We start from the raw sequence: 12,577 nt of genomic DNA, 5'->3' as shown, positions 1-12,577 counted from the left end.
TTACCACATGTTTGGATGCGCATTAAATATAATGGTTAAAAATAATCATACAATGGAGTTCCTCGAGAATGAGAAGGGCAATTTACTTATCTGAACGCAAGCATAGATCAGTCAACTTCTCTCTCATAATAATATTTTAAAGTATTTGTTGAAGTATTTTTATCCTTAAAATAATTAAATTGAAGCATCATCTACTCTACTCATTAAATTTAAATTTTCATAAATGTCCATTAAAAAAGTTGTCTTGAACTAAACTCTAATTAAATGAATGTTTATGGAAATTTAACAATCGTGCAGAGAATATTTGTGACAAATTTAGAAATAAAAATACTTTAACAAATTCTTCGAGGTGTTGAGTGTCCATCAACAAATATTTGTGACAAAAATATACCTTTATCCAGTATCGCTTTAATACAAAATAATTAATATATATTAGGAGAGAGTAAACTTTACGTTAGTCGTTGGGGGATGGAGGGCGTAGCCCACTATGGGACGGCACTAGTAGTAATGTGATGAAAGAATCGTGTACGGCCAGGATTCTTTGAATAGAAAAAGTGTGAGCTGATTGGGTGGGCGTCACATCACAGTCCTCCTAACATGTGATGATTGGTCCACGTTCCAATGTCGGCAGTGTGCACTGTTCCCCCACCTTATGTCTTTCTTATAAGCCAACCAAATGAAGAACCACTAGGGACATTCGACACTTGGCGCCTCTCCCCGTTAGCACACCATCCCTGCTCGCTTTTGTTTTTCTCTCCAAATTTAGAACTTATACTAAGGTAATTCCACTTTTCTCTTTCTCCGATTTGTGCTTCTTTTCCTAGTTTTGAGATCTCACTTCACCCCCCTTATTGTATTCATGTTTCCTTTTCATCCATCGATTGTCATTTTGGGTTAATTCTTCCTTTTTTTCTGTCTCTTGTGAAAATTGTCTTCACTCTCAACACTGCCTCGTGTTTATCAGGACACTGTTTCTGGTTGGGGACACTGGGTTGAATGGTATTTTCCACCATCATGATTCCGATTGGGGATTATTTCATGGAGATTCATGCTAATTATGTTTTCGAACAAAGACAATTTTAGATTTAGGATTTGGTCCAGACAAAGTGAACACTTCCTACTCGATTCCTGGAGTTTATCTTCTGCGGGATTTCATTGTAAATTCTGGCCAATCGGTTCTCTGTATAGGGAATCTTTTTTTTTTTTTTTAATTTTATTTCGTTTGATTGTGGAAGTGAGAGGGAGGCTTTGCTGATTTAGATTTGTGCCGGTGTAAGCTTGGATGCGCTTCTGATTCTGTTTCGTTCAGATTTTACCAAACTGGGACCAAAATGAACTTCGGTAATGAGCATGGAGGCGGAAACGCCGGCGGCGGAAGGCCTCTGGCAAATTTTCCGCTGGCACGACAACCGTCAGTCTACTCCCTGACATTCGATGAGTTTGTGAGTACTATGGGAGGTTCTGGAAAGGACTTTGGGTCGATGAACATGGATGAGCTGCTTAAGAACATCTGGAGTGCTGAAGAGGTTCAAACAATGGCTTCCTTGAGTGGTGGTCAACTGGGTGGAAGTGCCTCTGGTGGGCATTTGCAGAGACAAGGCTCCTTGACGTTGCCGCGAACACTTAGCCAGAAAACCGTAGATGAGGTTTGGAAGGATATTTCCAAGGACAATGGTGCGGAGAAGGATGCTCCAAATATCCCACAGAGGCAGCAGACTTTGGGAGAGATAACGTTGGAAGAGTTCTTGGTGAGAGCAGGAGTTGTCAGAGAAGAAGCACAAGCACAATTGTTGGGAAAGCCAAATGGTATGGATTTCCCCGATTTATCTCGTACTGGAAATAATAATGGTGTAGGATTGGGTTTTCAGCAGATGAACAAGGGTTCAGACTTAATGACAAACCAAATTACCGGGAATAATGACCAGCTACCTCTTCAGTCTCGCGCCAATTTGCCATTGAATGTAAACGGTGCTAGATCGAATCAGCAACAGATGCCGAATTCAAAGTTACCACAGCCACAGATATTTCCAAAGCAGCCTGCCATGCCTTATGCTGGTCAGATGCCATTAACGAACAACGCTCAGCTAGGTAATCAAGGAATGAGAGGTGGAATGGCGGGTATTGTGGATCAGGGTCTGAATGGTAATCTGGTTCAGAGTTCAGCGCTGCAAAGTGGAGGGATGGGCATGATTGGTTTAGGACCTGGGGCTGTTCGTGTGGCTACAGGATCACCAGCTAATCAGCTGTCTTGTGACGAAATTGGAAAGAATAATGATGACACTTCGTCAGTGTCGCCACTTCCTTATGTGTTCAATGGTGGTTTAAGAGGGAGGAAAACCAGTGGGGCTGTAGAGAAGGTTATTGAGAGGAGACAGAGGAGAATGATCAAGAACAGAGAGTCTGCTGCTAGGTCCCGGGCTCGTAAGCAGGTAACTTTGTGTTTGGAACCTCATTTTATCCTCTTCTCCACCAGTCACCAACCCAGCGTCTTTCTTTTTAATATGATTTCTCTAAATTTAGCAGTCAGAGGCTGCGGCATCTGCTGACTCAAGTAAATTATTGATGCAACAGAATCAATATTTTGCCCCTCCATTTCAAAATATAAGGGAGGATCTGATACAATTGCTTTTATCTTGTAAAATTCCCTCAAGACTGTATTTGCATGTCCTTAACTCTAGTACTGCTGCCCCTATCTGCTGGCCCGCGATAGTTAATTGTGCCTGTAAATGTAGATGTGCTTCCAATAACTTGAATCACGGAAGAGTTTCCATGGTCCTAATTATGATAACATTATGTGTAAGTTATATTTCAAGAAGGTTTAATACCATAAGGATTTTCTTTTTTTTTCCAAAATTAAAAGCAAATGTGAGGGAGTTGGTTAATAATAGAGCACAATGGCATTGTACGATTCATGTAGCTAATCTTAATAGGATAAGGTTCATTGTTGTTGCTGTTAAGAGAAAATATGAGGATTTACATTATTGATTTACTAATACTACTAGCCATTGACATTCTGCTTTTATCCTCTGTGGACATGCTGTATACCGAATTAGATTCATGAAAGATTATGCAGCAGAATGGTAATATGATAGCAATCTGAACTGGATGAAAGGGAAAGATTTTGAGAAGTTACGGTCATGAGAAGTTGTAAACATCCAGGTTTTTACAAGGTAATGGATCATCTGATGTAGGAAAACGTAACAAACAGTTGCATCATTAAAAGACATAAACTCTGATTATAAGTTCAATATGTATCACCTTTGAGTATGGTTTCGGTGGGGATATAATATCGGTTGTAAGTACCCTATAAGTTATATGTTTAAATAAATCTAGATGTTCACTGCAAATTCAGTCTCCCATTTCCATTTTCCCTTCTCTCAGGCCTATACCATGGAATTGGAGGCAGAAGTTGCAAAGTTAAAAGAGGAGAATGAAGAACTTAGGAGGAAGCAGGTTAGTTAAGTCATTGCTTTTTGTCAGCAACAGATGCTGGCATGCCTATTTATACAACTATTTGGCTTAAGTTATCTTTCTTTCTTGTTATTTTTATTAATGAGCAGTTATTTGGATACTGCAGGCAGAAATCATGGAAATGCAAGAGAATCAAGTAAGTTGTCCCCTGGTTTATTTCTATTTTATATGCAGGATTAATTTGCTCCTTCATTGTTTAATTGATATGTTTGTTTTGACCATCCCATTCCAGATATCATGCCTCGTCTGTAGACTAATTGACCAGAATAACGTGGTGTCATGCTCTTAACTTCGTACAAATAAGATGCCATTTGTTCCCCCTTGAATCTTACTCTTAGGCTGCATTTTGTACCTTGAAAAACGTTTTGCAGACAATCTTTTCTACAAAAAAATGGATAATTGGTGTAATTTATAAAACATGTATTAAGTGATTTTTCTGTGTATCCTTAAGTTGGTACACTTGCCATGACCAACATGAGATGAATTCAGGAAGTTGGATTGGTTCAGAGTGGTGACCGACGAATATGTTACCCTTACCATGACTTAGTTTCTTAATTATACTGTCAATAACTAGAATAAGCTTCGAGGCTCATTTTTTACATAATTTCCGTACAATTTGGGTTACTTTCTGTGCTTTGGTGACATTTCTTTTCCACTTTTTTTATTTCCTTGATTATTGTAGAACTGACCTGATGATCTATTTAGGAAAAGGAAAGAAAAAGGAAGGAAATATTCTTCTTTATATCATGTTGCACGTATATAAGTTCCATATTTTCTGTGCTTAGCGTCCATTATTACTGTCATATCTTCCGTTCATCTTAATAGCCTACTTGGTCTCCAATTCGGAATTCTTCCAGCCTGATGCATGCACCGAGTGACTAAGAACTATCACACTCTAGCGTGTATATAGTTAATCTGTTAATAATTGTCAAAGGATCGTTCTATATCATGTGAAGCTGAAGATAGAATGGTTCGAATTAGCTGCGTCAGTAAAAAATGTAATAATGAGGAAATCTTCTCAAGAAGTTTCTGTTAATGAAAAAATGTTCCGTATGTGTGGAGTTTCTTGAGATACGAACCAGTAGTGCATTAGATTACATCTGTTTTCTTTGCCCCCTAATAAATTGTGACGACATATAGATAGCTTTCTTGGAAGCGCCTTCTGCTTCAAATTTGTAGCTTTTACCACTTGTTCTCTGCCTATTATTCTGAAATATGCAAATGCTGGCAAAAACACTTTCTCTATGCTTATTCCCCACTGTACTGGAAGATATGATGTGTTAAAAATTACATTTTATAATGCGGCGAGAATTGATAATAGCTTTGTCCTGAATTTTGTGGCTTTTGGTAACATCTCAGGTAAAGGAGATGAGGAATTTGCAACAGGGAGTCAAGAAAAGGTGCTTAAGACGAACACAAACTGGACCATGGTAGAGTGAAAATGCGAGTTGGCTCCACCATTGAAGGCCATGTATCTTAGATTAATGTACATACATGTAAAACCATATTTTGTTGTAGATTCATAGGTAGTTTCTAGATTAGCACCAAGTTTGATATCTGGTTCCTCTTTGGAATACCATAAGTGGCTAGGTAAGGGTGAAATATACCGTGTGAGTATGTTTTAGCACACGTCAAACTTCATGCCACCGTTGCCCACTTGTTACAATCTTGCGCGGTCTGCTCTTCGCTGGATGTGATTTTGGGGGACACAAGTTTTTGGTCTTAAAAGTTAACGATTTGTTGCACACTTGGTGGTACAGTGTCCTACATGGGAGAGTTACCAGGCGGTGCATTTTTCTAGTTGCATCAACAAGGAAACCACTTTTGGTGCGGCCAGACACGTGTTGTACTGCTGTCTGTATTGTAAGGCACACTAATAGGTCATATGGTTAAGCTCAACTCTATATTTAATTAAATTACACAAACTAATAAAAATTAGTTATCTATTTGAAAGTATAGTAATATTTCAGTTTTACTCCTAATTATTGTAAGTAAAAAAATGATTTTTTTAAAATAAATTTATGAGTACTTATATTTTTTTTCTTCCCATTGTAATAAGAGTATAATGGTTTATTTAATAAAAAATATGCTAATAGATTTTTATATTTAAGATTAAAAATAGGTTCTAAAATTTTTTTTTATGTAGAAATAGAGGAGTATATAATTCAAGCATTCAACGCCTCTTCATTTCTCACGGGTAGGTGGATTTGTGATGAATAGCATGCCACTGAATTCTGTTCCACGTAATGTAACTTTAAGGTGCTTACTTACCTGGATTGATGGCCGAATTTAAATGGATGCGTCATGACTGCAACTCGCAAGGCAACTGTTGAATGCGTTACAAAAATGAAATGAATAAAAATTCTAAATTCATTGTAAAGTATTCACAGTAATGGATATCAATTTCAGTGCAAAAGCATAGTTATGAATTTGAATTCTCTTGATGAATAAAATTACCGACTGACTTGCTGATCATTATGACCGTGAAATCTACTAATCATTTTGGGGCCCTTTTACCCAATCTTTTTGCCATTATCATCTCAAACGAATGAAAGTCCGTAGGGTTTAATACTGTTCATCGCACACGAATGAAATATTCCCTAAACTTCATATTTTCCAGTTTAATTTATCAATACTATTCATGGCCAAAAGAAGTTACAAAAATGTAGCAGGATTTGGGGAAAGACTGGATATGACTCAAGCTTCGTACAGGCAAATGATCTCTGTAATGCGCATGTTCAATAGAAAACTACAATTATGACACCTTCAGATTTCAGATAATTGAAAAACAAGTTACTGCTACCTGCTAGGTCGGATTCTGTACAAGTAGAATCTAGTATAAATTTTGAACCCCTAAACTGAGTATTTTCAGTAAGAAAATACTGCACCCTAGTCATCAAAGCGTCACTAAAACAAGACCTTGAGAAACCCAGCGAAAAGTGGCTGAAATTAGAAACCCAGATATGTAGCTGATTTACCCCGCCATTTAACCATACTCATTCATCAGTTGAGTTGAACCATTTAAACGCTGCCACAGTTCTGTTTGCTTGTCCAGTCAAGCGAATTGATATCACATGGCTGAATTAATGAACGCGAGAAGTACAACCTCGTCCTAATCAAGATAAGCTCTGTTTCTCTAGCAAACATTGCCGCCTCCAGACCTCTTGACTATTGGGATTAGTTGGGGATGAATTCCAAGTTCTTCCAGGAGACAATCTTCCTTCGATCCCTTCCTCTAAAAGATCTATTCAGGAACCTACCGTTTACTGGTTTGCATAGACCAACGTCAACAACAGAGGTACAACTTCTCCCTTCAGATGATTGGGAAGCCTCGTCTAAGTAACAGTTGAACAACATAGCAAGACAACGCACTTGATGCGCCAAGACATGATTTTGTTGATCCGCAGGTAGCACCTTTAGCATGTGAAGATTGACCTACAATTGAGACAAGGGAAACATGAATATCACCATAAGGACAGATAAAGAAATCAAGGAAGCGGGGTAATCCACAGGTTTTTCACAGTGGCCGTTTTCCTTCCAGCTTTCCTTTTTTTTTTTTTTAATTGGATGAGAGAAGAGGGAGGGGGTCAAAGATCTGGCTCGTCCATCGCTGTCATTGTGAGCTAAAACACCACATCACGTTACTATCCAATGAATCCCCTATCCTTAAATATTTGTATTTCTAAGACGTTGTCTGTTCATTTTATAGCAATGATACCTCTCAGGAAGAACATGAGTTTTACTCACCTCAGCTTCCATAGCACGAAGTTCATTGTACCAGTCCAAATCATCATTCTCTTGATGTTTATTTCCAGAAGATACAAGGCAAATTGTCAATGCAAAAAGAGGAGGCCTCACAGGATATTCCATACTGATCTTGATCTGTCAGAAGAAACAGAAATAAAAGCCTAGGTGAACATGTTGATTAACCATCAACTGACAATTCAGAGAGAAAAAGGGATTACATACCTTTGCCTCTAGATTCACAGTCCTCCTATCCACCCCAATTTTTCCACTTAGAACAAGGCAAAATTCCTTGAGTCCATAATCCATCCATGAGATCCCAGACCTTTTGGGACAAAGATCATATGCCATATCCTCAGGTTCTGGTTCAATTTGTGCAGGCTCATCAAGATCACTCTCAGCATCCATCAAAAAGTCACAGTTCTCATCAAAGTTCTTAAAACTCCGGGATTTAACCTTGTTGAGATGGGGGGTAATGCTTTTTGAAATCAAGCTCAGCTGCTTGGAATGGTCTAGACTGGATCCTTTTGAATAAGGAGGTTCGACATCACCAACAACAGAAATGTTAGGCAGCAAAGATGGAAGTTCCCCATCTTCCCTTGTACCCTCTAGTTCTTCTTTTGTGGTGCCAGATTTCTCACCTGCATCAACATTCATTGGTTCCTGACTGTGCTCCTCCTTATCCACAACCACGAGGGATGAAGACTCGTTTGATATGGATCTTACAGGTGACCAAACATCCAAATTGCATGAAGGAGTGTGCAAAGCCCATGGAACACTTTTGCAGGATAGAAGAGGCCACTCAAGTTTCACAAGAGATTCAAGCTGCTCCCTGTAAGCCAGCAAAGGAAAACGAACAATTTTAACTTAGGTATGCTCAGCCACAACAAACACAAAATAAGGGGAAGTCCTCCAAAATTAGAATGGTATGTTGAATTTGAAAACACAGTCTAATAAGAGCAGAATGAATGGACAGGAGAGGAGCAAAGAAAAATATGACCACTTGTCACTATAGCAGAGGCCAAGACAAAGTTTAAGTTGATCACATTATAGTGTTTATCTTCATTGAGTAAGGAGGATCCTTCTATTTATAAAACTTCAAAAATACAAAAGAACTGCAACTCACAGAAGAGCCAACTGAGCTTTCCTACGTGAACGTATTCTCTCCAGAACTGTCTGCACCCGGTTCTGCTGGCGATAAAGTGAAAGCCCAGACATGACATCTTCATTCTTTGCTCTGTCGCCTGATGCTTCACAGCCAGATAGCAGCAGAGGAGATGCCTCTGGCAAGAAATCAATACCCGCGAGGTGCTGAGCCCATTTGTAAGGTCGTGAAGTTCTATGACCTTTGAACATCATAGAATCCCCAACAGAGAGCTTGGCTAACTGAATTGCATTCAAAAAGAAGAGAATGACATAAATTGAAAGTTCAACTCAGGTAGAACGAAGAATAAGCCAATGACATGCAAAGGGTTGATCATACCACATGAGGAAGTTCAAAACCAGTGTCATCAGGGAACAAGCTGCATAAGATATCATTCTCAGGATTATCATTAGATGCTTCAATCCCAACACAAATGACATTCAACTTCACCAAGTATTCAAATCTTAGAGTAATGAGCTTTGCTGGCTTGGGATCAGATCCCTCATCATCATACACATGGAGGATGACTTTAAGTGGATGAACTTGAAATACTCCTGCCTGATCAAGGCTTTCCTTGACTTGAACCCTCCTCGGTCGTTTTCTCCGCCTCTGCCCATCTTCTTCCTCATCAGGTGCATCATCATCTATTTTGAAACTTTCCACAGTGGGGGAAATGCCTGAGTAAATAATATAAAAACATGTCACAATACTCCTGGATTTTCTGTTTTCGGGTGGGAGACAATATTAATGTCAAAGTTGAATAAGGAACCACAATTAAAGTATCCAAATGCTTTAACAATGCCACAGCTAAGGGGGTTGCACAATTAGAAAGAACGAAGATATCAAAGATGCCTACTACTACTACTACTACTGAGATGGCAGTACCTGAATACTAGACAATACTAATAAAACTGCCTATCGTTTGATCCCTGACCTGTTTCAACATTGTAACTTGACACTGCTGAAAACACCCCCCACCAAAAAAAAAAAAAGTTCAATGTTGGCCTAACCGTTGGACTAATGGTCTAGTTTAAACTTTAAAGTTGAATCATCAATATATTGACTGATTAATTTCATAATTCAGTAGACTCACTGCCAGCTGCAGGTGTCTGATTAAATTTGAATAATTGCTAGAATTGATATGTCAACTCTTATTACCAGTGTCCTTTTGAGCTTGATGGCGGGCAAAAGCTTGAGCATCTTTGAGACTTCCCATGGTCTCCACATCAATGGATTCTCCAAATGCCTCCTTTTGAGCCAACAGCTGTGAGTAAATCACATATAGAGGTGGTGGAAGCAACTCTGCTGAATGAAGCTGCTTTTGTTTCTTAGTATGCAAAACTCCTAATTGATTTTGCACTGGCAAGGATGTTTTCTTAAGAGATTTGAGATGTGAAGGGAGACTTGAGAGGAACTTCTTTCGATTTGCAATTGTCTCAGAAAGACTTTTCTTTTGCAGTTCCAGTTTCTCATGAAGCTTGCAAAGCTCTTTGCGCTGATACAAATTCATAATTAAATTTTTATAGCATATCAATTTTGAATAACAGAAAAACATAAAAGGCAGATCAGTGACAAGAGCATAAACGACCAAACATTGAAGCAAACAGTTTTCAATCAACATGGTACAGCTAGAAGCATATTAAAAGACTTACCAAATACGTCATGGTCCCATGAAACAGGTAAACACAGCATAACTTTTCAACAAAGTAAACCATCAAGTAACTCCAAACCATAACAAATCAAAAGTATACGATTTTTTTTTTTAAATTATGGATGCTTAACTTATAGAGCTTTTAATTCTTCTCCAATAATCCTTCTATTTGTTAATATGGAAGTTTTGCAAGAGGCTTAATTATCTAATTTAGAACATGCAATCATCTAACATTTCACTGGTTCCATACTATTCCATTGCTACCAGAGATGAGTCCAGGAGTTTGCAAACTAATTGAGTCTAAATTTCCAAACTTCTGCTTCTCATCTCAATGTCAAAGACTCAAAAGCAAAAACTCTATGCCTCTTCCAGGAATAAATGATTGAAAACTTATACTACGCAATTTTCTTCACAAACCATATATTCTTCAAGGCTTTAACAATGTCTCAGTCCAGAGAAGTCAATAAATGATGACATGTGCCAAAGATGCCACAAGTGGGACCAATGACATCATGTTAAAACATGAAATTTAAAGGCCATCTGCTATCATGCTTTTCATAAAAAATTATGCACGCTTTTTAGAACTCCTCTGCTTCTTCTCTTAACTTCTTTTCTTTCTTTCAGTTCCGCCTTATAGCTATTTGTCAAAGGCCCACTGTGACAATTAGCAAGTGTCTGATTGAAATAGGATAACAAAATATACCTGAAATAGCTCAAAATTTAGCCTCTTGAGCATCAAATTGTGGCCACTATCGTTAGACAATATGGATTCCTTTATATCTTCAGGTGCATCACGGAAAAATTCTTCTTCAGGTACAAGTTCGATATCAGGGTATTTTGTTTTGAAGTCTTTGCAAGCCTTTATTGCCTTGAGATAGTGACTTTTCTCGTACATCAGGTTGTGAAGCTGCAAGGATGTGAAGTCTACAGGTGCCTTTGCACGTTCTGTTTCCATTTTAACACGGTCTTCCTCAATCAAGATGGAACGATTTGCCTGAAAACATATTAAAGCCTATAGTTTAATGCTAAAAAGGTGTAAATCTTAAGGAACAGATTCTTGGCACATTGAATAGCTGAAATTTGAATAGACATATAGATGGCTGATCAGTGGCCTACAAAAACCATTGGTAGGGTAAAATATGCTTTGCATAAAGTTCCTAAAGAGAAGATGGAGGGAGCTAAACTAATATGTGCTTCATAATAATTTATATGCTGAAGGTGAGGGACATATAAACTAATAAAAGAGAAGAGTTAATTTGGTTGTCAATGTCATTGAGGCGGTCAATGGTACAAAGTTCAGGCAATACAATTGAATAGCTAATCATTTAGCAGAAGCAAAACAGAATAAGTTACCACAATTTGGAATAGCGAGAAAAGCAGCCAATATTATCATAGTTACACGTTGGTTGTAATCCAAAAAACAGCTGGAAAGCCATAGACTTTTTATTTTTATCGGTGAAGATCATGGGATGGAGTGAACAACAAAGTAATTTGCAACCTTTTGATTTTCCAATTTCTCTAAAAGGCACCAAGGAGTGACCACCAAAATCTTTCTATGACTCCCTATTTTGCATCATTAAAGTTTCCACCTCTCATACCAGGCACGCTGTAAAGTCATGACAACATATTGCCCACTCTATGGGGGAAAATCCTCATTGCCAGATCACGCATATGAAATTGGTGTCCCTATTAAACAAACATCCAATGGTTTCGTCTCCTCCCAAATTTGAAAGCAAAATTATTAATCACCACAGTGCCCGGCCTTCATGCCATGACATTTTGTTTAGAAGTGACAATTTATATACTTCACACTTGCCAAGAATCTGTCGCGTGCTTCACCTCAGACCTCGCTGGCCCGCTTTATTTCACCTAGGTCAGAACAATGTATTGTTCGCTTTGAATTTACACACAAAACTTAGGCCGCGAGGTTAGTTATAAACCCTAGAGCAGCAAAGCGGGGTGAGGTAAGAATGAGTATAGGGACCTGGCGAAGAGTGACGAAGTTGAGGAACATCTGAGTAACGAGCTCCCGGAGCTGCGACTTAGGTTTACCCTCTCTTTTAAGAGAGAGCATCTCGGCCACGATCTTCTCCACGGAAGCTTTGCCATACTGCAGCATTTCATAAGGAGATTCCTCCGACTTGCATTCTTCCACTGACTGCCCATCACGTTGGTCTTCTTCTTCCACAGGAACTGGAGCCTCCTCTATCTCACCGTCTTCCATTCTCCAAGGCCGCAATGGAGCGCCGGCTACCCTCCTCTCTGGGCATGCCACCAGAACGTTCAAGTTGACACTTTTTCACAAAATTTTGTCCAAAAAAAAAGAAAGAAAGAAATAAACTTTTTGACCAAAAAAAAAAACATATTAATTATTTTAAGAATTAATTTACACTTGCATAAATAATATCTGAAAAAAAGCACTTCATCTTTATTGATGATTTTATTTTTATATTTTGATTTTATTTCATTTCATGAAATTCAACTAATTCATTAAACTTTTCTTTAAATAAATTAATTTCTTATTTTCATATTAATATTCATTTTATACATATTCCAATAAATTAAAA

General features: G+C 38.2%; 2 protein-coding genes across 5 annotated transcripts; one reads left to right on the top strand and one right to left on the bottom strand.

Annotated features, from left to right (window-relative positions):
• Positions 1 to 606: 606 nt before the first annotated feature.
• LOC129304002 (bZIP transcription factor TRAB1-like) lies at positions 607 to 5,427 on the top strand. Of its 4 annotated transcripts, XR_008591572.1 has the most exons (6): positions 607 to 779; positions 1,310 to 2,429; positions 3,054 to 3,170; positions 3,382 to 3,453; positions 3,578 to 3,607; positions 4,831 to 4,866. XR_008591572.1 is itself a non-coding variant. In XM_054943612.1 (5 exons), exons 1-5 carry the CDS (start codon positions 622 to 624, stop codon positions 4,903 to 4,905), a joined length of 1,455 nt encoding a protein of 484 aa, XP_054799587.1. In that variant the 5' UTR covers positions 607 to 621; the 3' UTR covers positions 4,906 to 5,427. The 4 variants fall into 4 exon arrangements, 3 of the variants coding, with proteins under 3 accessions (XP_054799587.1, XP_054799588.1, XP_054799589.1); XM_054943612.1 differs by lacking the exon at positions 3,054 to 3,170 and having other exon boundaries at positions 4,831 to 5,427; XM_054943613.1 differs by lacking the exons at positions 3,054 to 3,170; positions 4,831 to 4,866 and adding an exon at positions 3,704 to 4,824.
• A 656-nt stretch (positions 5,428 to 6,083) lies between these two features.
• On the bottom strand, positions 6,084 to 12,297 carry LOC129304001 (THO complex subunit 5A). Its single transcript, XM_054943611.1, has 8 exons — positions 11,995 to 12,297; positions 10,714 to 11,004; positions 9,518 to 9,854; positions 8,699 to 9,036; positions 8,342 to 8,601; positions 7,441 to 8,047; positions 7,219 to 7,353; positions 6,084 to 6,906 (listed from the first exon to the last, which is right to left on the bottom strand). Exons 1-8 carry the CDS (start codon positions 12,232 to 12,234, stop codon positions 6,649 to 6,651), a joined length of 2,466 nt encoding a protein of 821 aa, XP_054799586.1. The 5' UTR covers positions 12,235 to 12,297; the 3' UTR covers positions 6,084 to 6,648.
• Positions 12,298 to 12,577: the final 280 nt, after the last annotated feature.

This window comes from Prosopis cineraria, unplaced genomic scaffold (assembly GCF_029017545.1).
Source record: "Prosopis cineraria cultivar Desert tree isolate PC_DT_omini unplaced genomic scaffold, ASM2901754v1 PC2, whole genome shotgun sequence".
Classification (NCBI taxonomy): domain Eukaryota; kingdom Viridiplantae; phylum Streptophyta; class Magnoliopsida; order Fabales; family Fabaceae; genus Prosopis; species Prosopis cineraria.
The sequence above is the reverse complement of the archived record's forward strand: the minus strand, read 5'-3'. Positions and strand labels throughout refer to the sequence as shown.